The sequence below is a fragment of the Amblyomma mixtum genome, chromosome 3 (assembly GCF_055824585.1).
Source record: "Amblyomma mixtum isolate Tamu chromosome 3, ASM5582458v1, whole genome shotgun sequence".
NCBI classification, from domain to species: domain Eukaryota; kingdom Metazoa; phylum Arthropoda; class Arachnida; order Ixodida; family Ixodidae; genus Amblyomma; species Amblyomma mixtum.
Genome location: NC_143014.1, coordinates 218,406,520 through 218,431,340, shown reverse-complemented (window position 1 = coordinate 218,431,340; position 24,821 = coordinate 218,406,520). Strand labels below are relative to the sequence as shown.

At 46.4% G+C, this 24,821-nt stretch overlaps 1 protein-coding gene across 2 annotated transcripts in view; it reads left to right on the top strand.

The window, feature by feature from the left end:
* LOC149353706 (uncharacterized) overlaps window positions 1-19,574 on the top strand; it is a 42,618-nt gene extending 23,044 nt beyond the window's left edge. For both annotated transcript variants that reach the window (XM_089582747.1, XM_089582748.1), the window contains exons 2-3: window positions 1,856-2,157; window positions 10,690-19,574. In XM_089582747.1, the coding sequence (XP_089438873.1) occupies window positions 1,864-2,157; window positions 10,690-10,839 (444 nt within the window). In that variant the 5' untranslated portion in view covers window positions 1,856-1,863 and the 3' untranslated portion in view covers window positions 10,840-19,574. The remainder of the gene's footprint in view (window positions 1-1,855; window positions 2,158-10,689) is intronic.
* The last annotated feature ends 5,247 nt before the right edge of the window (window positions 19,575-24,821 follow it).

Genomic DNA, 24,821 nt, shown 5'->3' with positions numbered 1-24,821 from the left:
CGGAGTGCTGTAGAACTACTACTCTGTCACAGTCCACTGTTTTTTTCTTGCGGAAAAAAAGAGATGTAACCACCAACAATACAAAAGAGAGCATGCCAAGATGTTCGGATTTTTTCGTTATATTTATGGTCCCATCGGTCTACCTGTGTTGATCCTGGGTTTAATTGACAGTGCAGTTTGGAGGGTAAATTCGCTACAGAAATCCTCATTGAAAAGTACCCTTTTAAGGATATGAGCTGTGCACCAAGCTCCGCAGCTTACTTTAGATTTTGCTTCCATTTGCATTTTGCACCAGGATTTGCCATGATGATATTCTGCGGACGCCAGCAACGCTTACCTGCTCGGACAGTATACGGCGAGGATGCGTCAGGAAGACTTTAAAGCGTAAATTTTCACCGCGTGCATATAATAGAGGTGGTTGCCCGGCAACAAGCGGCATTTGCTAGAAAGACCTTAGGAGTTCCAATATGAGGTACTGATTGGGAAATTTGTTTTGATATTTAGCTTTCGAATTATTGTGTTTATGCTCCGTCTGGAAATTGAAAAGTTCAACAGCCAGTGTAATTTACTTGCTGTGTACTCCTGCCAAAAATTGCATGATTTAGATCGGTAAACGAAGCTGGAAATAACACACCGTCCTTCTCAGACACGTGGGGTATGTTCTGATCAGATTACATCTTTCTAACTTGCCCATTTGCCAAGTCAACTGCTCCTCATGCATCATTTTAGAGCAAAGCAGGCCCCCTTTCGATAGCCCACACCTTGTGTAAGGTGGATTTCACCTGCTTTTAGACGAGGAATCTCTCTGTGGAAAATAACAGGTCCGATGTTCAGTGCATACCAGCTGGCCTCTCATTGAATGCAGAATGACCCGGCGGTTTCGTCTACCGACTTCATGCTGTACGAACTTTACGAACCAGCTAAGTGCAAATGCCTGAAAACTTATGTTTCGTAACTGTGCCCAAACCACGACCGATGCTTTACTGATTGCGCAGTTATATTGCTATTGCCCGTCACGCAGTGCGCATACCTCCCTAACTACCGACCCGGTGGATTAGTGGCTATGTCCTTCTCAGCTGATGAGCCCAAGGAAATGCAGAAATTTCTATATGCTGTGTGATGCCCTCGCATGTTAAGGGACCTCAGGTGGTAGGAATTAATTCGTAGTGTCCCGCTACAGCGGCTCTCATAGCTACTGTATACGAATTAGGATATTTGACCCCCCCCCCCCCCCCCATGGCATTATCATAACATACCATACAATACTTCCTCAAATGATCCAATAAATACTAAAGCCTTTTTATTGCTCATGTTGGTGGCGTTGCATAAGTGACACCAAATATATTTTTTTTAAAGCCAAGTCGTAAGCGTTGTTTCCCTTTCTTTCTTTCCTACTTTCTTTCTTTCTTTCTTTCTTCCTTTCTTCCTTTCTTCCTTTCTTTCCTTCTTTCTTTCTTTCCTTCTTTCTTTCTATCTTTCTTTCTTCCTTCATTCCTTTCTTTCTTCCTTGCTCTTTTCCTGTTTCTTTCGTTCTTTCTTCCTTTCTTTCTTCCTTTCTTTCTTCCTTTCTTTCTTTCTTTCTTTCTTCATTTCTTTCTTTCTTCCTTTCTTTCGTTCCTTCTTGCTTTCTTCCTTTCTTCCTTTCTTTCTTTCTTTCTTTCTTCCTTTCCTTCTTTTTTTCTTTCCTTCTTTCTTTCTTTCTTTGTTCCTTCCTTCCTTTCTTTCTTTCTTTATTTCCTTCTTCCTTTCCTTCCGTCTTCCTTTCTTTCTTCCTTTCCTTCTTTGCTTCTTTGCTTCTTTCCTTCCTTTTTCCTTTCTTTCTTTCCTTCTTTCTTTCTTCCGTATCCTTCTTCAGAGACGAGGATGAAGCCTCCAGTGTTCAGCATTCCGCGCCGCAGCCGCGAGCCAAGTCTGTGGGGTCCTCTTGCCACCACGGTGATCGGTCTCGTGCTTGGGCTCTGCGGCATGGTGGCATTCGTGGCTGGCTTTGTATGGCTCCAGTACCAGCCCGTCTGGATGGCCGGAGTGCTCCTGTTCGCTCTCAGCCTGGTGGCCATTTGTTCGGGCATGCTTGCTTACAAGGCGCAGGTGGACCGCTTCAAACATGAGACCCAGAGCCAGCATTACGCCACTCCATACGGACGACTGCACGCCGAGGTACGAGGGAGCGTAAAAATGGGCATCATCGCTGCAGCGAGCTTGCCGCACGTGTTCTGCCCTCTCTGATTCCGTTGGCGAAACTGGTCGTTACACAGCAACTCAGTGACATGTCAAACTGCCCGCATGAAGGGTAGTACGAACGCTCTATTCTGCTCTTCGCAAAATAAACACGCATAACCTTTAATGTCGACCAAAGTATTTCGCCAAGCCATACTTTAGAATACATAGGGACTCGCTTGACGAAACAGCTTCACTCTGGGCGTAAATCAACTCGGCGAATAAAATGAGGGCAACGGTAGTTTGGTTCCTAGATACTGTTAACTTTAATAAAACTACCTGCCTCAACTGGCTTTCAATAGCAAGAAAGGAGTTGGGGGTGGGGTGGGGATTGAGACAGAGAGAGACTCACGGGTACAATATGGCTTGCAAAATCAATGTGGGCACCTTGTTTTTTCTGACGTCATAGGTCTTGTTTCTTTTTTTTCTGCTTCGTACCGTGTGTACCCATGCCACTGTGTTACTTTCGCTTCTATTAGGCTTCGTATCTCGAACAATATCTGACCGGACCTTAAACCTAGTCTGCATTACGCCAAAACTTTAACAGTGATGCTGCAATGCGTGATGCAGCAAAAGACTGGCTCACCGCACATTATTTGTTAATAAGGCGCTCAGCGAGCGAACGAAGGTGACAGCGAAGTAGGTAGGCGACAAAGATTGGGGCAGGTACCCTCAGGTCATGAATAGAAGCTCACCTGTATCCTTCAAGAGGAAAGTATATAAAAGCTATATCTTGTCAGTACTTATAAATTGGCCGCACACTTCGGCGGACTAACGAAAGGCGTAGAAATAATTTTCAGGGCAGCGCATGGAAAGAAAAATTATTCTTTTCGTTTAGTATATGAGGTTTAACGCGCCAAAGTGACGCAAGCTGTCAGGGACGCCGTAGTGGAGGGCTCCGGAAAATTTCGCTGGACTGGGGCTCTTTAACGTGCACTGAAATCGTACAGTACACGAGCCTCTAGCATTTCGCCTCTATCGAAATGAGACCGCGGCGGCCGGAATCGAACCCGCGTCTTTTGTGTCAGCAGCCGAGCACAATAACCACTGAGGCACCGTGGCGGCGGAAGAGGAAAGGAGAAAAAAAAGGAAAAATCTACCAGACTATATCAAACTTGGTCACGGAACAAGCGCTTTAATGACATCATAGTTTTAGTCAAAAATAAATGGGCATGGGCAGGGCATGTCATGCGGAGGGCTTAAAAAAGATGGTCCCTTCTGGTAACTGATTATATTCCAAGATATGGCAAGAGCAGCAGGAGACGAAAGAGAGTCAGTTGAGCGGATGATATTGTAGCGTGCAACGCGAAATAGAACACCGGAGCTGAGACGACAAAACTGCGGCGGTCCCTCAGTGGCCAAGCGCGCGAGCGAGAGACAACTAACTTCTTCCTCTTCTCGTGCACGCACTACTTCTGTCTCTTCGGATGCATGTATCACTGCCCCCCTCTTCTGCAGCATCGACACTATGCGGCTAGGAGAGAAAAGTCACCGAAAGGGGAGAACACAGCTGCAGTGAACCGCAGTTCAGTCAGGTAGCCGGTCGTGGTAAGGCTTCATGCGAACAATGTGTACGACTTCAGTTCGGTGCGACCGGCGCGATGAACAAGCTGTCGGGGCGGAGCAACTGCATAAGTTACATCACTGATGCGGCGCACTACTTCGTAAGGGCCGAAGTATCGGCGCAACAGCTTTTCAGAGAGCCCGCGGCGACGAACAGGTATCCAAATCCACACAAGGTTGCCGGGAGCATAACTGACGAAACGGCGTCCACAGTAGCACCTAGTGGCGTCAGTCTCCTGTTGACGGTGGATGCGCAGGCGGGCCAGTTGACGCGCTTCCTCAGCACGCTGAACGAAGGCATCTACGTCGATGTCAGCGTCAGAGTCGCAGTAAGGGTCGACGGGCAACATAGCATCCAACGGAGTGGTCACCTGGCGACCGAAGACAAGCTGAAAGGGGGTCAGTCCGGTTGTTTCCTGCAGGGCGGTGTTGTACGCAAATGTTACGTACGGCAGAATGGCGTCCCAAGTTCGGTGCTCGACGTCAACGTACATTGATAGCATGTCGGCTAGTGTGCGGTTCAGTCGCTCTACCAACCCGTTTGTCTGCGGGTGATACGCTGTAGTACGTCGGTGGCTCGTGTGCGTCAGAGTCATCACGGACTGGGTTAAGCGGGCCGTGAAAGCAGTTCCCCGGTCAGTAACAACAACGGCGGGTGCTCCATGACGCAAGACAATGTTGTGGACGAAGAACTGCGCCACTTCAGCAGCAGTGCCTTTGGCAAGAGACGTGGTCTCAGCATACCGTGTGAGATAGTCAGTCGCAACGACTATCCAACGCTTTCCAGACGAAGACTTCGGAAATGGACCAAGGAGGTCCATGCCCACTTGATGGAAAGGGGTCTTCGGTGGATCGACGGGGTGAAGAAATCCGGCCGGTTTCAATGGAGGAGTCTTCCGACGTTGGCATTCACGGCATGTTTTGACGTAGGCCCGCACCGATGGGAGTAACCTGGGCCAATAATACTTTTGTCTAATCCGCGCGAGTGTACGGCTGACTCCAAGGTGGCCGGCGGATGGTGCATCATGACAGGCACTCAAGATCTCAGATCGCAGCTGTGATGGTATGACAAGTAGGAACACTTCTTCGCTGTTGGCAAAGTTGCGCTTGTAGAGAACACCAGACCGTAAAGTGGAGGTGTGAAGCCCTCGAAGAAAAACACGCGAAATGGGAGCTTCACTGCCTTCGAGGTAATCGATGAGCGGCGCCAACTCCGTGTCCGCCCTCTGAAGCTGCGCCATTTGGGTGGTACTAACAGAGCCCAGGAAAGGAAAATCATCGGTGGTTTCTTCGGTATTGATTGGGATAGGCGCGCGCGACAGACAATCTGCATCCTGATGCTTACGGCCAGACTTGTAAACTACTGTTAAGTCGTATTCTTGCAAGCGTAAGCTCCATCTAGCCAAGCGTCCTGAGGGGTCTTTGAGGCTCGCCAGCCAGCATAAGCAGTGGTGGTCGCTTACCACACGGAAAGGTCGTCCGTAGAGGTACGGTCGGAACTTGCAGATGGCCCATATCACTGCAAGACATTCTTTCTCCGTCGTAGAATAATTCGTCTCGGAGCGCGTAAGTGTTCGACTAGCATAACTTATGACCCGTTCTGCACCGTCTTGTCACTGGATCAGTACTGCACCAAGGCCAACATTGCTGGCGTCAGTGTGGATGTCCGTGGCAGCATGCTCGTCGAAATGGCCGAGTATCGGAGTGCTTTGCAGACGGCTGCGAAGCTCGACAAATGCAGCCTCTTCGTCGGTCCTCCACAGGAAGGGCATGTCGTCACGGGTCAGTGCGTTCAGCGGTTCCGCGATTTTCGAGAAATCTTGAATAAAGCGCCTATAATAGGAGCACAGGCCTAAAAACCGGCGAACGGCCTTCTTGTGAGTTGGGCGTGGAAAACCTGAGACGGCAGCGGTCTTGTCAGGGTCCGGGCGAACACCTTGTGCGCTGACAACGTGACCAAGAAAGCGAAGTTCCTCAAAGCCAAAATGGCATTTCTCGGCTTTGATGGTGAGTTGCGCGGATTTGAGCGCTTGTAGCACAATGCGCAACCGCTCCAAGTGTTGGTCAAAGGTGGTCGAAAATATAACGACATCGTCCAGGTACCCCAGGCAGGACTGCCATTTCAAGCCGGAGAGAACAGTGTCCATCATGCGTTGGAACGTGGCCGGTGCTGAGCACAGACCAAATGGGAGCACTTTAAACTCATAGAGGCCGTCAGGCGTCACGACAGCCGTCTTCTCCCGGTCTCTCTCGTCCACTTCGATTTGCCAGTACCCGCTTTTAAGATCCAATGACGAGAAGTATCTGGCGTTCCGCAATCGGCCGAGCGCGTCATCTATCCTGGGCAGCGGGTAAACGTCCTTTTTGGTCACGTTGTTAAGTTTCCTGTAGTCCACGCAGAAACGCAGAGTATTGTCCTTTTTTTTGACAAGAACCACAGGCGATGCCCACGGACTGGTGGACGGCTGAATGACATCGCCTGCAAGCATCTCGGCAACCTGATTCTGAATGGCTTCTCTCTCCACCGGGGAAACACGATATGGGCGCTGACAGACGGGTCGCGTAGTGTCATCAGTGATGATACGATGCTTGGCGAGTGGAGTTCGGCCGACCTTCGAGCAAGTAGCGAAACAGTCCGCGAAGTCTGCCAAGAGGTCCGACAGAAGATCCCTCTGAACCGACGGCAGGGCACGATTTATTCTGACTCTGTGAAGAACGTGATGTGGGCCAGCATACTTCGGAGTGGGTCCTCCCACGGTTCACAAACTTTGAACCTCAGCAACGTCGTGGAGGAAGGCAATAGCCATGCCTTTGGCCAGGTTCTCATATTCATTGGCAAAGTTAGTCAGGAGGGCGTGGGTGCGGCCGTCACGTAGTTGGACGAGACCTCTTGCAACGGCAAGTCCCCGCTTAAGCAGCAGTGGACTATGGCTGTCCGCTAGGCCCTCGTAGTCGTGAAAGAGGTCGTTCCGCACGAGCACCAGAACACTGCACCGCGGCGGCACCGTAACGTCGTTCTCGACAATGCGCAGAGCGTTGCTGCAGGGATCGCGGGAGTCAAAGCGCGCCACGGCCTGTTTGGTCGAGAACGTGACACGTGCCTCCTGAAAGTCAATCACAGCGCCGTTCGACTGCAGGAAGTCGATCCCCAGAATCGTCTCTGGAACACTCGGGGAGTACGACAAATTCACCAACGTACGTGAAACCACTAATCCCAACTCTAGCCGTGCACTTGCCCACAGGGGAAATTAGGTGGCCACCAGCGGTGCGAATGGGGGTCCCCATCCGCGGTGTCAGAACCTTCTTAAGTTCTCCAGCAAAGGCACGGCTCATAACAGAGTAATCAGCACCGGTATCGAGCAGCGCGGTAATCTCAGTGCCATCAATTGTCACACGCAAATCGGATGCAGCGTATCTGATACTGTCGCTGCCTCTCTCTGTCCGGGTATCGTCGGCTCGAGGGTTTCGCGATGGAGGATCTTGACACGTCCCGAAGTCAGCGGCCTTGCCTCCAGAGGTCGCTGGTGTTAGTTTTCCCGACGCGGACTCGGCGAGCGACGGCCAGCAGAGCTACTCTGGCGGCCAGGGCTGGAAGAGCGATAACGGAGCGGCGAAGGGGAACGGGACTCGCGCCTTCCAGAGTAGGCAGGGTTCTGGCGTGCCCAGAGATGCTGCGCAATCTCATGCGGTCGTTCGCCGTTCTGAGGGCAGGGTGCGTCGGGATGGAAACCGCGAAGGCCCACTTGGCGGTACGGACAGGCGCGGTAGAGATGACCAGGCTCCCCACAGTGGTAGCAGAGAGGCCTGCGGTCCGGTGTACGCCACAAATCCGACTTGCGAGGGCGTGGCCCAGCTGTAGCAGGTGCGGTTGCAGAATATGTTGCGATGTGACTCATGGGGGTCGGCGGGGTCACACCGTAGCCAGGCACGCCTGCGGCGGTCCCTCAGTGGCCAAGCGCGCGAGCGAGAGCGAACTAACTTCTTCCTCTTCTCCTGCATGCACTACTTCTATCTCTTCGGATGCACGTATCAATATTAAGAAGTTTGCAGAGAGAATGTGTGATGCAACTGGCGCAGGATAGGGTTAACTGGAGGTCAGCAGGAGAGGTCTTTGTCCTGCATGGGGTGAAGCCGATGATGGTGTTGATAATAAGAGCTTTGTGCGGAAAAAAATTATTTTCAACAATTTTCCTTTAAACTTATTGTCGCTGCCGTCTAAGTGCGACCGCTAGCAGTCCATACAACTTTTGCAGTGCTTCCACTATTCTCGGCAGCTTTGCCGGAAATCTTCAACAGGAAGTACGCAAAGAGGCTATCTCGAGGCTATACAGTGTAAAAAAGAAACAGTAAAAATGTACCAACTGCAACAATTACTAAGCCTTACAGCATATCACTGTATTTTTACTAAACAGTTCTACCCTCTTCAAGGCAGTTAGTAAATGTCGGCGATTCTTAACTTTTACTACCTTTGATTGCTAGTTAGCACCTGCTTAGTAGTCGTTCCTTTGACACTAAAATGAAGTAGTAGAAGATAATTGACACGGATGTTGTGTTAATAAAATGGTCTAGTAATTAAACATTTCTACAGCGTCTTGCGGATAGGTAGACTAACCTGTTTCTACAATCGCCACTTCATAATTAAGGCTGTTATCATAGCTCAGAGGGTGGTAGCCACTAGCCCATATATGAGAGGTAGACTTACGGAGTAGTATATAAGACGGAGAAAACGCGTGCATGTAGGGCACGCGTCGCGCTTATGTGACTCTGATATGTGCTTTTCTTGCATCCTGAACCTTTCTGTGTGCCCGGTAGGGTTGTTTGATGCCGTCGGCTCACAAGGTTTGTACACGGCATGCCCAATCGAAGTGCGTTATTTACGGTCAGCACGAACTGGTAGCCCTCTCTGGTGCCGGGCATCGTGCGGAGTTTTATTTCTACAGTGTGTGCACGAATTTAGCAAGCCAAGCCAACACATCGTACTAAAACCAAACAATATGTGCGAAAATGGTTTTTACTCCTTTTTTAGTTAATAAAAGTATTTTTCTACTTGTGACTGTAGTGCTATTCATTAGCTTCTTAGGGCAGTAACTTTTGCTAGTTCTACTTGTACCACCTTCAGTTGCTAAGAAAGTAGTGATCTGTGGGACAACTAATTGGGTCAGTAGTCATTTAGTGAATTCTCCGACCATTTTCTTAAAGAGTATAGAACATAGGCCGCTTTTTGAAAACGGCTCCTATTCAAATAAGGCGTCAGCTCAAGCCAATAAACAAAATCTCAGAGTACAGTGTAGGCTCTAGGCGATGTTTTAATAAAATCAGATTACTTTCCCTGCCAACAACTTGTTGAGAGCCAGTGAAGCAGTGCCAAACAGTTGTAAACAAAAATACATGAAACAGTGACCTCATCTAGCACGCGCACCTGTTTCTTCCTCAAGTATAACTCTTGAACGCAATTTGAGCATAATATCTCACCCTGACCGGCGAATACCTTGGGAGCGTCTCTTTCTTGGAAGTTAAAGACGACTGCTCACGCAAGTCTTCTTGTGGAGATTTGCTGAGGTTCTGTGGCATTTACAATTGTCCAAGCATCAATGCATGGAGGCTTTGTGCCATTTGTGCAAGTAGATGTAGGTAGAATGCATGCTAATACGCCTTAAAATTCGAGATTTTGAAGTGAACTGTAACTGATTCTCGTGCAGAATTTTTCTTCGTACATTGGGGCCAGAATAGGCCACATTTTTCAAATGGTTAGGCATTACAACACTAGTACTAAATGCACCCCTCCACACTGAGGTACACCCACTGCAACTTAAAGGGGTACGTCTCACCGCGTCTTTAGCCGGTAAAAAAGGCGCAGGTGGCACGGCAAACATATTCGCGTGGCCTCATAAGGCCGGTTGTGTTTAACGTCAAACGTGTTTAACCTTATTAGGGAGAACCTTGTGCGCGTCTCCATGTTGGTTTCTACCTTGGCCTTTTTAAAGCGCACGGACATTGCTGTAGCACACAGGTTTTTTTTCTGCATTTCACCTGCAAATCAATGCTTTATTATCCTCACCTTTCGCATGACGTATGGGCTTATCTGAGGCTTCCTATGTCTGAGTACATGCATAGTGAGTATCAGACGTTTCGAAATATATTCGCCCGTTTAGAAGGTATGACACATGCAAACTTAATATACTATATTATGCCCAAATTTTGCGAAATGCAGGTCACCCCTACCGCTCTCCCTACCCCCTTCAGCCCCGCCCGGCTTAAATTAACAAGCTGCCCTCCCCATACCAATTTCACACACTGAGGAAGGAGCTAAGAAAAGATCGCTGCATCGTAACAGGTGCTGAATTCTTTTGCGCTTGTTGCCCAGCAGCTGTAATGTGGACTTTGCGAATAATTTTGAACATACTCTGCGGAAAATATCATGCAACCTTAATCGAAGGGTTGTAAAGTGGATAAATTAACGAAACGAAACTAATATATGAACATGGTTTCATGCTCGTAATGCACGTTTTGTAGTAAAAAGCCGTCGAATAGCGGCACTGCGATGCTAAACACTACTGCAGACGCTATGTCACACGCTTAGCAGATAGTTTAATGGTGTAATGAGCCACCTGATATTTTTTTCTTTAATTTCGTCAAAACCACCCTCCCTAGCGCACGCTTCCACCTGAATTAGAACTGAAACTGAGCGCACCTTTTATTTTGTTTGGTTTGTCACGCTTGCTTTGTAGCATGTGGCGTGTACTCGTACATACAAAGCAAGGTGTCCAGTGTTACGCTTTAATGAATTTCGCTTTTCCTTGGTGGCGGTTCTGTGTGGGCTTTGTGAGGAATAAAATGAAAGACAGCGGCTGCATTTCCTTGCAACTCCGATTGCATAGCCTTGATGTCATCTCGCTGTTCTGAACGCAGGACGAAGAAGCTGGCCCAGAGAAGTCGGGCCGTCCAGGCCCATCCAAGGCACCGCCATCCACCATTTCGCTCGAAGACACGGCCGGCTGGAGTGGCAGAGGAGCGCAGCCCCAGCATTCGCACGCCTGCGGAGTCGCTGTTCACATCTAGAAGACGGCGAGAGCTCGCCGCATGTAGCTCCATGCTTGCGGCCAGGAAGGTCGCAGAGCAACTCCGACTGCTCCATGTGGGATGTGGGGGCTCCTTGTATAATCTGCGGCATCTGAAGTGTTCGGATGCAAGGTGAAGGTGTTCCGATTATTTTTTAAGAGCACTGCCCTAAGAGCAACATGCTACCCATTCCTAAACGTGGTTTTATGTGTCTACTCGGCCAAGAAATTTGTCCTGACATGTGATAGCCACCCGCTTCATTTTCACAGAAGCATGTCCTGCTGCCTTTAAATCACACATGATCTCTACGCCTGTTTCTTTCCGTACCACTTTTGCGTAAAATTTTGCCTAAAATGCAGCCACGCAAGACACAGTCCACAGTTTCCTTGCAAAACGTGGTGACAGCATCCCTTCACCGAATCCCTTCATGTCTACGTCTCCGGCCGTGGTTTCTTGTTACTCACGATAATGACATTACATTATAACCATTATTACACAGAGGTGTCACGATATTATTCTTAGAACGCAGATGTTGCAGTTCTCCGAGACAGGCTAACTTGAATCGAGATAGATTGCGTTGACTATCACTGCCAGCTGTTTTTGAGTCTTGTCCCATTGTTTCCATCCACTGTGCCTGTCTAACATTGATGGTGGCTCGTGGTCTAGCGGCTGTTACACTTATGCATTGCCCATAAGGTGCAGAAGGTAGCGGAGTTGGGTTTTAGGCTTATGTACAGTTTTTGTACAAGCTCTTGCACTAGGTTTGCGACAGTCAAGAACACTTAAAAGAAAGTTCAGAACAGAGAAACCTTTATTACTGCGCGTTTTATGTCACCCTCTCTCACCTTCTCACTTTTTGGCTTTCTATCCCCCTTCCAATTTTCAGGGTGGCTAGCGGATGCAAGTGCAGTTATCTTTTATGCTCATTCCTTTTCCTCTCTTTTTTATTTTCCTTTGCTTCTGTCTTAATTTCTTTCCTTCTCACTTCCTTCTCTGCAAGCGCTTTATTATTCACGCACAACTCACTAAAAAAAATAAAAACGACAATCGGTCATTTGCTCAAGTGTGTTAGTAGTGGTCACTTTACTTAATAAGATTAGAGGCGAAGCGTTTTCTAGCGTCCGAAACTCGGCTGCCTAGCTTTGCTTGACCAGTTTCTGAAGGTTAGATAACAGGAATCAATCGATTACCTCTTTTTCACGACAAAAGTTAAAGCTTCAAATAACCTTTTTTTTCGTGCTGCCTATAAAGAATGCAAACTTGTGGCTTGATGAAGTACAAAGATCATCATATATATTTAGCTTCAGTTTGAAATGGTTTGACACACTCCCAAGGAGTGTGTTTACAGGATTTAATTTCGTAATATTCATAAAGAACTCACAGCAGATTTTCGATGACTTTGTTAGACCTCACACTCGGACTGCCAGTGGTGTTCAATGCTCGTAATCCCATCACAGTAGTACGCACCGAGGTATTACCGCAAATCGACATCATTTCTTTATTGTGCGTGCCGGGATGCATGTTCGCATTTCTCACTGTTGGCTGCAGTGAAGATTCTACACAGTCGACTACAGCCACAGCAGATCCAAGTGCTCTCGCGGAAGTCTGCCGTGTTTTTCTCTCTTTGTGTACATAACTATGAAAGAAATAAAAATGTATATATCTAAACAAAGCGGCCTTAGCAAACAATGACTGCAGGGTGCATGCTCCTAGTCGAAGAGTTTCACCCCGGCTACTTTCGAAGCATGAACGCGCTACGAACCTACAAAACAAAAATAAGATAAAAAAAAGAAAACGTGCACTCTGCCAAAGCGTCGCACTCCGTTTCTGAAGCGTTTTTCAAAGTGCGCCAGTCCTATGAAATTTTACAGCTCTTTCTGTATTCGCTTCGTTCCCAGGTTTCGCGTAGTCGTCGGCGCCGTCCGCGCGGCAAAGCTCACGTGGCCACCATTCGCACGCAGGCCGTGCCTCATGCCTCTGCTTACTTCGAAGTTATCGGATTGGGCACGATCTGAACAAGACGCCCCGGCGAACGCCTCCTGGGAAAATATCCTGAAATCTATCTAGCCTTCTCGCACCCGTTTGGATTGCACTTCGCCTCTCGTGTTTGCAGGCCACTTCAACTTGGATATCAGGAAGCACAAGCAATTTTTCGTAGATACCGCATCAGGACAGTTTTCTTTCGAAACCAAATCGACACACAAGAAAATGTCATGAAAGGCATGCATGGATATGGAGTTCAGATGATAGCCCGTAGTAAAAGGTAATACGCCCACATGCACGTATTTCGCTTGGCACAAAGTAGACAGATTCAAAATGCAAGAAGCAGAAACATCACAGAGCTAATAAACGCCGACGAATATGCACTCTCATCATATAGTAATTAACCATGAACCCACCCTCTCAATCTCAGCCAACATCACAAAACTCGTGATGAATTGCGTCATCCAAACTTCAATCCTTGCACGAACTAGCGGGCGCTGATCATTCGCCGTATCATTAGAGTAAGCGCCCGTCACTGCTTGCCTGCGTCGCTGCGCAAGAACGCAGCAGCTCCCACAGGAGTAGAGATGTGTGTGCTTGAAAAAAAAAATCCTAGAAAAATTAGGGAACAAAAGCGTTTTTTGTTTTTGTTTTTTTTTTCATCTTCTGGGTCATGAAATTTTCCAAACGAAGTTACCTCCAGAGTCCTCCTCAGGAATTATAAAAGTCGGTCTAAATTATCTGTTTGGGAGTGTGCCAAGCATCCGGAGCTGTACACATGGCGACAAGGTTTTTGTAGCAACCAACTGACGACGTCATTCGTATTTCGGTAACTCGGAATTCCCCTATCGTCTTTGTCCTCTGAAAGGAGGCCGCGGATGGGGAATAGGGGTACAAATCTGCGTAACAGGCTTTGGGAAGAGCGCATTCAAAATCTTGAGTATGTGCACTCGAATCTGAACGTAAGAAACCGCGCACAAGCAAGCATCTTCCTACCCAGCACTGCCGAGCCACGCTTATCCTATGCTTTGCATCGATTATATTTGATACAGCACGTCACCATCTTTTCCTGAAAACTCATCGCAGCATCTTTGTTTTTGACGAAAAATATATTTTTTTTTACTTATTCCAGAATTACGAAACAAATGTGCTTAATGAATTGCGTTTTAGTTCTTTTCCAAAGCTCTCTGTTTTTTTTTTAAAGAAAGTAAAACGGAGAAAACTGTTTATATCCGAGTGGTGAGATCTTTAAATTTTAGATCTCTACGCAGGAGTCCACCGCCGTCAAAGGCAAGACTGTGTGCGCTGGTACAATATTGATTGTTCCTAAGGCAAGCGTGATGTTATAGGTATTATTAAAACTACCTTCCGCTCGAGCTCAGGTCAGCTGCTAGCGCTGCAAAAACCTTCGGCGTAAACAATTTTGCCTGATGCAGTAAGAATGATATGGCCACTACCTGTTTCAGCACCATAGCAAATCATCTTGATGTAGCGCGTCTGAGAGTGAGAAAATTTTCTTTTCTTTTTAAGCGTTTACATATTTATTGAGCACCAAGCCTACGTTTTATTTTGTTTATATATAAAACAATATATATAAAATAATCAAGTTTTATATTGCCAAATGTGACTACTAGGGTGTATCAATCTGTTTTCTAACAGCACTTGCCGTTCAGAACAAGCAGAAATTCGTGTTCTCTGGCGCTTTTCAAAATAATGAGTTGTAATATCATGCGAATACTAAACAATTAAGTGCTGAGACCTGTGAGCAAAGTCTCAAAAGGAATGTTATATACGTTAAAAAAACCGTGTGGCCCTATTGTGAAAGGATTAATCTATTTTTGGTGTGCATTTTCATGATCTTCAGGAAGCGTGCGAGCTTGAAGAGACGAAACACGAAGCAGCCCAACGGAAAGCTTGCTGTATAAGGTGGTGGATTCCGCAACGGTGTTCTTGGAAATGCTGTGGAATATTTTTACTGAGAATTTTTCTATCAGTGCATGCGCCCATTTTTATGTATACGCCTGATGCTGGAAACCAGGATCAGCGAGCGCGATTGCGATTGCCCAGCGACAGGAATGGTGCACCATATACTTCCCTATTGCTCTCTCCCTGCCAGATATTTATGGGAGATCTTTAGTATAGAGTAACGTCCATTTTAGTTTCACGCCCAAAGTTGTCGGTGCGGAGGGAAGGGCACCTCGACGGCGAAATTTTAGTGGACCGTGGCTGCCGCTCCACTACACGCCCACCCAAGAAACGAAAAACACTGCGGCGCCATCTAGTGACAAAAGCAAAAAACACATGGTCGACGATGCGAAGGCGTTGCTTTTCATCGAAGGGCGCATTGGAGAGAGTGTAAACTGCGGTAAAACATGACGAACACTACTGAAAGAAGAGACACTGTGCACTAAACCTTTTAAACGCCGCACTATGAAGCAAGTTGTTTCAAACACGAAAATTGTAATTTACAATTCACACACTTTTTTTTCTACAATAACTGTGAAAATTAAATTCAATTTCATTTACAATGAGCACTCATGTTTTTTCCCACATTCAATTTTTGGAACACTGGCGTTTCCCATATACAGAACGCTAATGTCGTCTAAAAAGCTTTTATAACCTCCGCATTGCAAATTTCCTTCTCTTGAATCTGAAACAACTTTACAGCTGCCTGCCATGCCTTAAACATTTTAGAGATGAAATTACGGACAAAAACGACTGCGCTTGAATTTTACTTTCTTTCACGGTGCGAGCTGTATCCCATTCAGCGTTTCAGAAGCCGAGGTAGTTTATCGAGCATAGTTATGGTACGCACGTCCATGACGAGTCACGCGTGGCTGCGGTACGCGATTACGTAGCCCTCTACACTTCGGATAGCCTTCGTCGTAGTCACATCGGGTGGGTGTAAGGGAGGAGGGAGGGGGTGCCAACGCTCTGCATGCATCTCGCCTCTCTCTTCGTGCAATCTTTGCCGTCATCGCATAGTAGATGCGGTCGAGAAGACGCCACATTTGCTTCGAAACGACTCTCAGGCGTCCCACGTCACCAGCAGGTAAGATCCCGAAGAGATGCGGCGGTTACGACATATGTAGCATTGGCATGGGACGCTGTCCACGGTCGCGCTGCCCGATAACATCCGCAGATGTCTGTCCACACATTTGATAGACGGAATGGAAAGATGTTTATGCCAGCCAGCGTTACGCGCGACACTCTGAGGCAGGAGTCGCGTGTGTATGAATTTTGTTACTGCCATATTGCAATGTTCCGCAAAAGGAACATTTGCATACAACTGTCTGACAGTGAAAGACACCATATTTTGTTCTTTATTTTTCATTATGAAAGCAGTACCGTTCTGTCATTACTTTGTTCTGTGTTCATTTCAATTTTTTTTTCTTACGAAAGGGCTCCAATACACTCGGCACTAACAAGGCCAAAATTATGTTCGTTTGCTTGTAACATAAGTAAAAGTCTTTAAATCAGTAGTTAATAATTATTATAGTTGCGGTGTTTTTCGCAAATTATACACAACGCGAGAGTAGAAATTTCGAAGTAGGGTGTATATTGAAGGTAAATAAAAAACTGCATTTCATATGCTACTATTTTGCAACATTGCCTAGTAACAGGGTAAAACACATCAGCGGTAATTTACCGAGATGTGGTCTCGTGGTGGGAGAAAATGGTAATAATAGGGCTTACCGCAAGCAGATGTGTTATGCGATTTTCGGTGCCAAATCAAAATTATAAGTCCGTGTGTCTTCAGTATTGTGGTGGTAAATTCATACAACATGAGCAACCATCTTTTTATTTCTGCCATAATCTCATGGCAGGTGGTCAGTCACTCTAAGGGCAAAAAAATTTCGACAGCTCGCATACCGTGCTGCTGACTGCTTCCTCCGGGAACATGGGCGCGCCATGTCAGCGCCCACTACGGGAGCGCTGCTAGGCGTAGTATGCTCCAAAATTGCCCACTTGACCCAAACAGTTTTGAATTCCCTACGCTTTACTCACAGCGCCCAGAAAAAAAAAAACCGACAGTGAACCACTGCCTAGAGATACCCCAAAAAATTACGTTATCTGTTGTTTTCCCTGATGGTCCATAACTTCGTGATGAAAAAATTTCGCGTTAGTCACGCGGCTTAACCCTTCACTAATTCCAACCGTATAATTATCTCTACACAATAAAAATCTAGAGCTTTTTACTCCAGGCAACAGCGCATAATACCCTTTGCTCCATTCACGCAACCTGAACCGATCTTTTTTGAACCCTTAATTTGTTCACTTTCGGTAGTATTTCCGTATGACCTGAATAACTCGCGCAGAAACGACCTGAAGGAGTTTAATACTAGCATGCGCCAAGTTTTGTGCGGAAGCGCGGTCTGCCGATCTAACAGACGCAAGGCTGTGATGGCTAATTTGAGCCCTAAATCAATATATGTATCGAATATATCAAGAACAGCAAAATTTTAAGTTTCAACTTTCAAGCACCTGCACTAGATTTGAATGTTCAGTTCGCCTCTCCCAGTCATTTCTCTTTCTAATCTAAACGTGCAGTGCTGTGGCATCCTGATGTGACATGTGAAAAGCAAGGGGTCCAAAGTTTACAGGCCTGCTCATACGCCTTTACAATGCCACCGGGAACATACCGATTTTTAACTAGGTACGAGCTCTCTTTTTCCTGGCCTGGTGTTGAGTTCTTCTCTGACGAAGTATTTTAGGAAATGAGTTTTTAGGTCCACCATGTGCGGATCAAGCATGTTAGCAACGGCGCTATTAGTGCAAACTGCATGCCCTTGCAAGATTGAATTAAATTGGCCATCATCGTACGCAGCTATACAGTCTGTGACTGAGCGAATCCGTCGGTAATCTGTGTAATCATGTACCATTCTCATGCACCAGCGGCTTCACAATTTTTACACTGATTAACGGAAATACACTTTCGCAGCGCTGTGCATTCTAGTACCACAGAGTCGGCCAAGCTAAAGATTCGACTTGGAGTCTGGTGAAGCCACAAATGAGGAACAAAGAACGTGTTCCATGCAAAGTCATGGAACACGTCATCTTCTCTTACTTAGCAAGCTTTCTAGAATCGGTGTCATTTTTTTCTTCCTCTCAGCATGGTTTTAGAAAACATTTCTCATGCGAAACTCAATTAGTTTCGTTTACAAAGAAGATCCATTATTGACTTGATGAGGGGTTCGAAATTGATTGCAAATATTTGAATTTTCGGCGAGCTTTCGATAAAGTTTCCGATAGACTTCTCCTTTATAAACTGATCAAACTAAATATTGACCAGAATGTACTAGCCTGGATTGAATGCTTTTTAACTAATCACTCCCAGTTTGTGCGCGCTAATGGTTACATGTCGTCATCACTTCCTGTAACCTCAGGTGTCCCACAGGGGTGCGTGCTCACACCTCTTTTTTTTCTCATCTACATTAGCGATCTACCAAACATTGTTAAATCTTCAGTCAGACTTTTTGCTGATGATTGTGTCGTCTACCGGGTAATAAAGACTACTAACGATATAGCTGTACTTCAAGGCGATCTTAATGTTATTTCTGGTTGGTGCCGAACATGTAATATGACACTTAAGAGGACAAAATTAAACTAATGTGTTTTTTTGCATGCCGCGAATGGTACGCCCTCCCTCTTACCTTCTTAATTATGCTTCACTAACGTCATAAAGACCTTATAAGTACGTCGGCGTAATTATAACATCAAACCTCACCTGGAATGAACACATTATTTATATTATCGCAAACGCTAACCGCATGCTAGGCTATATTAAACGCATTGTTTCTATGGCACCATCATCTGTGAAACTAATTCTTTATGAAACACTTGTTCGCTCTAAACACGAATATGCCTAATCAGTATGGGACCCACATACCGACGGTTTAACCAATGCCCTTGAAGCAGTTCAAAATCGCTCCGCACGTTTTATTCTTGGCGACTATGGTCGTTTACCAAGTGTAACACTCATGAAGAAAACTTTATCAATAACACCCTTGTCGCTGCGCAAAAAAATTTCCCCTTTGTGCATTTTGTTCAAAATTTACCCCACCAATCCAATTCTAAAAAATGCACTGATCATCCCACCCACATATGTATCGTGGCGCATCGATTATCCGTGAAAACTAGGCATCCCACACTTCCGCGCTACATCCTATCAATATTCATTCATTCCTAAAACAGCAACAGAGTGGAATCGTCTGCCTGCGCCCTAGTGCTTACAAACAATGTCGAAGTATTCAAGAAAAACTTAAGATTGCATTACAAAGCATAGAAGTTACTTTTCTCTAACTCCTTTAGTTTCAAGTTTTCAGTTATATTGTTGTGTGTTTATGTAGTTTCATATTGTGTTTAACTTTCTTCTCCGTTTTTAACGACAAACATTAACGAGTGTTGCCACTTATTAGCTATCTTTCCCATGCGATGTCAGTTCTTTTTGTTTAGTTTTTTGTCACCCCACGTTACTGTCTGCTTTTCAGACAAGCTCCGAGAATAATCCACTGTTCACGCTTTTATTCAGTTTTGCCTGTCTTTTTGCATATGTCGTTTTTTTATTATTGTTTATCATGCTTTCCCGAAATACTGTACCATAACATTAGCCTCGTTAGATTTTTTTCTCTGTTACATTTTTTTCGCACTGTTTGTTACGTATGTTGCATTGTTTTTTTACTGCATCACACCCCTCTGTAATGCCGTCTGGGCCAAGAGGGCAACTTGAAATAAATAAATAAATAAAGCTACTCCCGCTCATCTTATAGCTTACCTGCTCACTTGCGGGTGGCAAACACTATTCGCGGATAAGGGCGGCAATATGAAGACGCCAATGTACTCAAGGCCACCCAACCTTTATACCTTGCCCACTTCACCTGCATCGTAGCGCTGGAGGGTTTACAGCTTATGATCCACAAAAGCCTTGACAGCACTAATAAATATAGTGCCAGTATGCACATCGCATTTGAAGGTATCGGTAATTGTTACTCCGAGATATTTAGAAACGGATGATTCCTTCAGTGTCACGCCAGCTATATAGAGTACGAATCTCACGAAGCAGATTTTTTTCCCAAAAACGGAGAACAAACATTCTCCAACGTTTAGAAACGTGTCCCAATCAGTAAACGAAGTCAGGGTTTCAAATAAATTGTGTTTTAGTTTGATGTGCCCGGGTGCTAAGGTAGACTAACTGTAGTGTAAAAGCGCAGCCATCTGCGAATAGATGTCTTTAGAATCCAGCACATTCACAATATCAAAAATATAATCTAAAAATTGAATAGGTCCAGAACTAATCCTTGCAGGGCGGCCGATGAAGCAGGAAGGGCCTCTGAACATCTGTTGTCAAAGTAAACTGTTGCGACCTTCCGGCGCGACGGTCAAGGACGGGCTCAACCTACCGCCTATTAGTATTTTTTTTTGTGCCATCTCCCACTTGTCGCTTTCCGCCACATGTCCTTCTGGCCCGGGGAGCGCCTGGGGGGGGGGGGGGGGGGCGTTTGGAGGCTGGCGCTCTGGTCTTCCGAAGAAACCAGTTAGGAGCCTTGCCGGCTCACCCAAAGCGGAAGCTCTTTGTGTGAGCGCAGGCGCCGATCCAAAGGTGCTGCGGTTGGAAGGGGTTTTGGACAGCGTGGGGAGAATCAGTTGTACTCCGGACGCCGAACGACGAGCAGTTTGCTTCGCTGGCTGCTCGAGCGTTCCGAGAGATGTGCAGTTGCTTGCTATTGATTCTTTCTATTTAACATGTAATTAAATTCACCGAGTTAAGTTTTAATCGACTGGACCAAGTCTGATCATTCATGATTAGGCCAACGAATAGCGGCAGCTACGCATAGTTACATAAACAAAGAAATTATCATCTAGGTAAGATTACCAAGGCCGAAAAGTTTATAACTCCTTATGTGCAAATATTTTGCATAAGTTGGATGTAGAGAACCTGATAAAAGGCTTCTGAGAAATTCAGGTATACGACATTAAGAGAACAAAAAACAACTACGCAAAATGACGGGACAAGAGAAAGAGAACCACACGGTTCGTGGGGTCCTTTAGAAAAATGGATACTTAGTTTCTGATATCACAATATAGTCATAGTGAGTCATGAGCAATTAATCCGAAGGGAAGCACATGCGTTGTCGCATAAAACCGACATCTCAACTTCTTAATTTCAACCTTATGTATTTTATCCATTAGACTGACATCATTAGTTCTTGATTACTTTTTCGTTACTTCTCTGGTGGAAAGAGACTTAGTTTTTCCGCCCAAATCATCATGCATGCATACAACAGAGTAGCGTGTTCATCAAGGACAGCCCGAGATATTTTTTTTAATTGTTGTGCAGTGCTGACGCGTATCAACTAGCAGCACTTTAAAGTTAAATCTCCATTATCGGCCACAAATTTTACGGGATGCATGTTCTCGGAAAAAAAATGATTAGGTCAAAACTAGTGCTCGCGGGAGTTGTTTTGGTCTTGCATTATTCTTAAAGTCATGTGTTACCAGTTCGCCCAAGCTGGCACTTCATTGCATCGCTGCCTCGCAACCAAGCCACCTGGTAATGTTTCCAGCTCACGGAACATGCGCGTTCCCACACAGCATCAGTCATTCCAGTCGATTTGCATGCGTGCTTGTTGAAATAAATATTTACCCGCACACACTCCAATCTCGTAAAATTTTGTGGTCGATAACACATGCCAGAGATTACATTCATGACGCCAAAATTCTTTAAGAAATCTCCGCTTATTTACGAATCCCCAGAGGAGGAGATGGGGGGAGGGGGGGGGGGGCACTTATTGGAGGATATATAAGCATGAGGCCGTGGTATGAAGAAGTTCGTATCAGGGAAATGCATCTTTGTGCCATGTGTCTCCAGAGCCTAGTAGTGCCCTATTCCCGATCTTGTTGTTACTTTCTCACTTATGAGGGGCGATAGAAGGTGTTTGCTCTATGACTGGCGGGTATAGTCCTCGAGTGTCGCACATTTTATCTAAAGTTGCATATAATTCTCTAGCGGACGCTTATGTTTAGGAGAACACCATCTCCGCAATTTTGTGTCATGTTAAAGAGACGTTTGAAAAAATGGCTTTCAAGGCATTACTTTTCTTTTAGCTTAACACTTGTTGGGGTGCATACTAAACCATGCAGAAATGCATTTGAACTTACCATGCATACACAAAAAATGAATGAGAATCTCAACAAGAAAAAACGTATCATGACTTAATCACAAACTGAGTGGCAAGTTTTAATCTGCAATGCATCACAAACTCCTGCAATAAATATTCAAGGATACCTCTTGAGTGTATTGTCTAAAATGATTCACTTCAAATCAGAAACCGATCGCACATTTCTGCTATTGGATACAGAAGGGCTTGCAGCATGCACGTTCCCAACATACGTATAAGAATGAGAAGCAGTTCCCTCACTGCTGTTGCTCCTTAGAATATATGGAACATTCTTTTGTCAGACTAGACAGAAGTGCACCCATGAATCTGAGCAGAGGAAACAGGTTCGAAGAAGTCTGGTACTTCAAACAAGCGTACAGGGCGAATATTCGAACGACAGCCGGTCTTACTTACATGACATATTACGCAGCTGACGAAAACGTCTCACTCCTACTGTTCCATCACTTGACAGCGCTCTCCGTCTTTCTTCGAAGAGAAGTGCAGATCCTGCCGCGTGAGTTGTTAGCGCTGTCCGCCTTCCTGTCAGTGCCTGAGCTTCCGACAGAAAGCTAACAAACGCTGTGAATGAACGACACGTGTGGCGGGTGAAGCATCGCTACTGATTGGCGTTGAGAAGGAAAGTAGCTGCCAACGATATTCCCTTGAATGTGTTTTGTATAGCGAAAAACAAGCGCTGTATAAATAACTGCCCGATGCATCTAGGAGCTTTTTTTAAATGCCAGCTTTAGCCGAACTTGTTTTTGAGAAGCTAAGAAAACGGGTGCGTCTCTGTTTCGTCTGACACTAAAGTGCTGCTTGAAAACCGCTAAAAGAGCGCCAGGAAGATGGCGGAATCAGATTTCATTCATTTGGCCAAAGCATGGGCTTCAGAGGACGTGTTTTGTTTTTTCCGTAAAGATTCCGTAAGGTGGAAGTAAAATTATTACAGGCGCATTTCTGGGACGGTCTTTAGTTGCTCTTTCTGTGCTCGTTTTTACAACGTGTGCTTTCTTTGTCTTTAAGCAGGCGTTTTCTTATTAAAAGCCGCAGTTAACAGTCAACATTGGTGTCACCTTGTCGATATTACATTCTGTCCCAAGTTCGCCGCCGCTGTCTATAAGCCATTATGTCCACGCCGTATTTCACAATGGAAATGGGGCCACGCATGCAATAGCCTTGCGTTCATACATACGGTGAAACCATCGACCATATGCCGGACAGGTCAACTGAATCTAAACTACCCTAAAAAACCCTGGAAAGGTGCACAGATAAAGCAAGGTTATATTACGAAATTCATAATCATCATCAGCCTGATTACGCCCACTGCAGGGCAAAGGCCTCTCCTATGTCTCTCCAATTAACAGTGTCCTTTGCCAGCTGCAGCCCCCGTATCCTCGCAAACTTCTTAACCTCATCCGCCCACCTGACTTTTTGGCGCCCCCTGCTACGCTACCATTCTCTTGGAATCAACTCCGTTACCTTTAAAGACCAGCGGTTTTCTTGCCTTCGCATTACATGCCCTGCCCAAGCCCACTTCTTCCTCTTATTTCGACTACGATGTCATTAATCCTCCCCCTTCCGTCCAACATGTCCCCCGTTCTGCACGCCGGCCGTCGTCATGCGGCCGCACAGCACCATTCCCCTCTCTTTGGTACCCAGGGTGTAGCTTACACGGATGCCTCCTTCGTGGCTCCTCGAGGTTCCTGCGGCTACGCCCTGTACCACCCCCACCTCCCCGCTCCTGAAACCCACACAACCGGGCCTTTTCTACGCCCTCCGGATGCATTCTCCCTCGAGGTCCTCGCCATTGCGCATGTCCTCCAGTCATTTTCCCTCCTTCCCTCTCTTCAAGAGTGCACAGTCTATTCAGACTCACAAGCCGCTATACACCACATACAGAAACGCACCCTAACCCCTTCTCTTCAACAGGAGGTCGAACGAGCGGTCTCCGCATAGCAGCCTTCCATCGTTTTCCTCCGCTGGGTCCCTGGGCATTCAGGGATTGACGGCAATGAGCTGGCTCATCAGCTCGCCCGTGACACACTTTTTCCGGGCACCGTTGATCCCCTGGCCCAAGCCCTCGGAGGAGGGTGGGAGACTCACCCTTCGCCGCACCATGAAAGAGGTCTACCTTGAGCTCCGCCTCGACAAACGCCTTTACCCTCCTCCTCATACATCACTCACAGTGCCGGAGGCACATCTTCTTCGGCACGTTCAAATGAATGCAGTCATCACCCCGTCTCGCCTCTTTCTCTATCGCTATCGATCGGACCCTTCCTGTCCCAACTGCCCCTGTATCTATGCGGACCTTGCCCATTGCCTCTTCTATTGCCCGGCTGCTCAGCAGTCGGGTTCCTACCCCCCACCATCTTTATCCATCACCACCTGGCTCGACTGGCTTGGCGCTGAAGGGGAGGAAGAACAGCGACTTCTGGTCGCCCAGGCGGTCGACATGCTCGGCCTGTAAATTTTGGCCGAATAAAAGTCTTCTACTACTACTACTAATCCGCGTTTGTTCCCTTACCTACTGTTCCCGCTTGCGGTCTCTTAACGTTACACCAATCATTTTTCTTTCCATAGCTCGCTGCGTTTCCTTAACTTAAGCTCAACCCTTTTCGTTAGCCTCCATGTTTCTGCCCCGCAGGTGAGTGCAGGTAAGATACAGCTTTTACATACTTTTCTCTTGAGGTTTGGTTTGGTTTATGGGGTTTAACGTCCTAAAGCGACTAAGGCTATAAGAGACGCCGTAGTGGAGGGCTCCGGAAATTTCGACCACCTAGGGTTCTTTAATGTGCACTGACATCGCACAGCACACGGGCCTCTAGAATTTCTCCTCCAAAG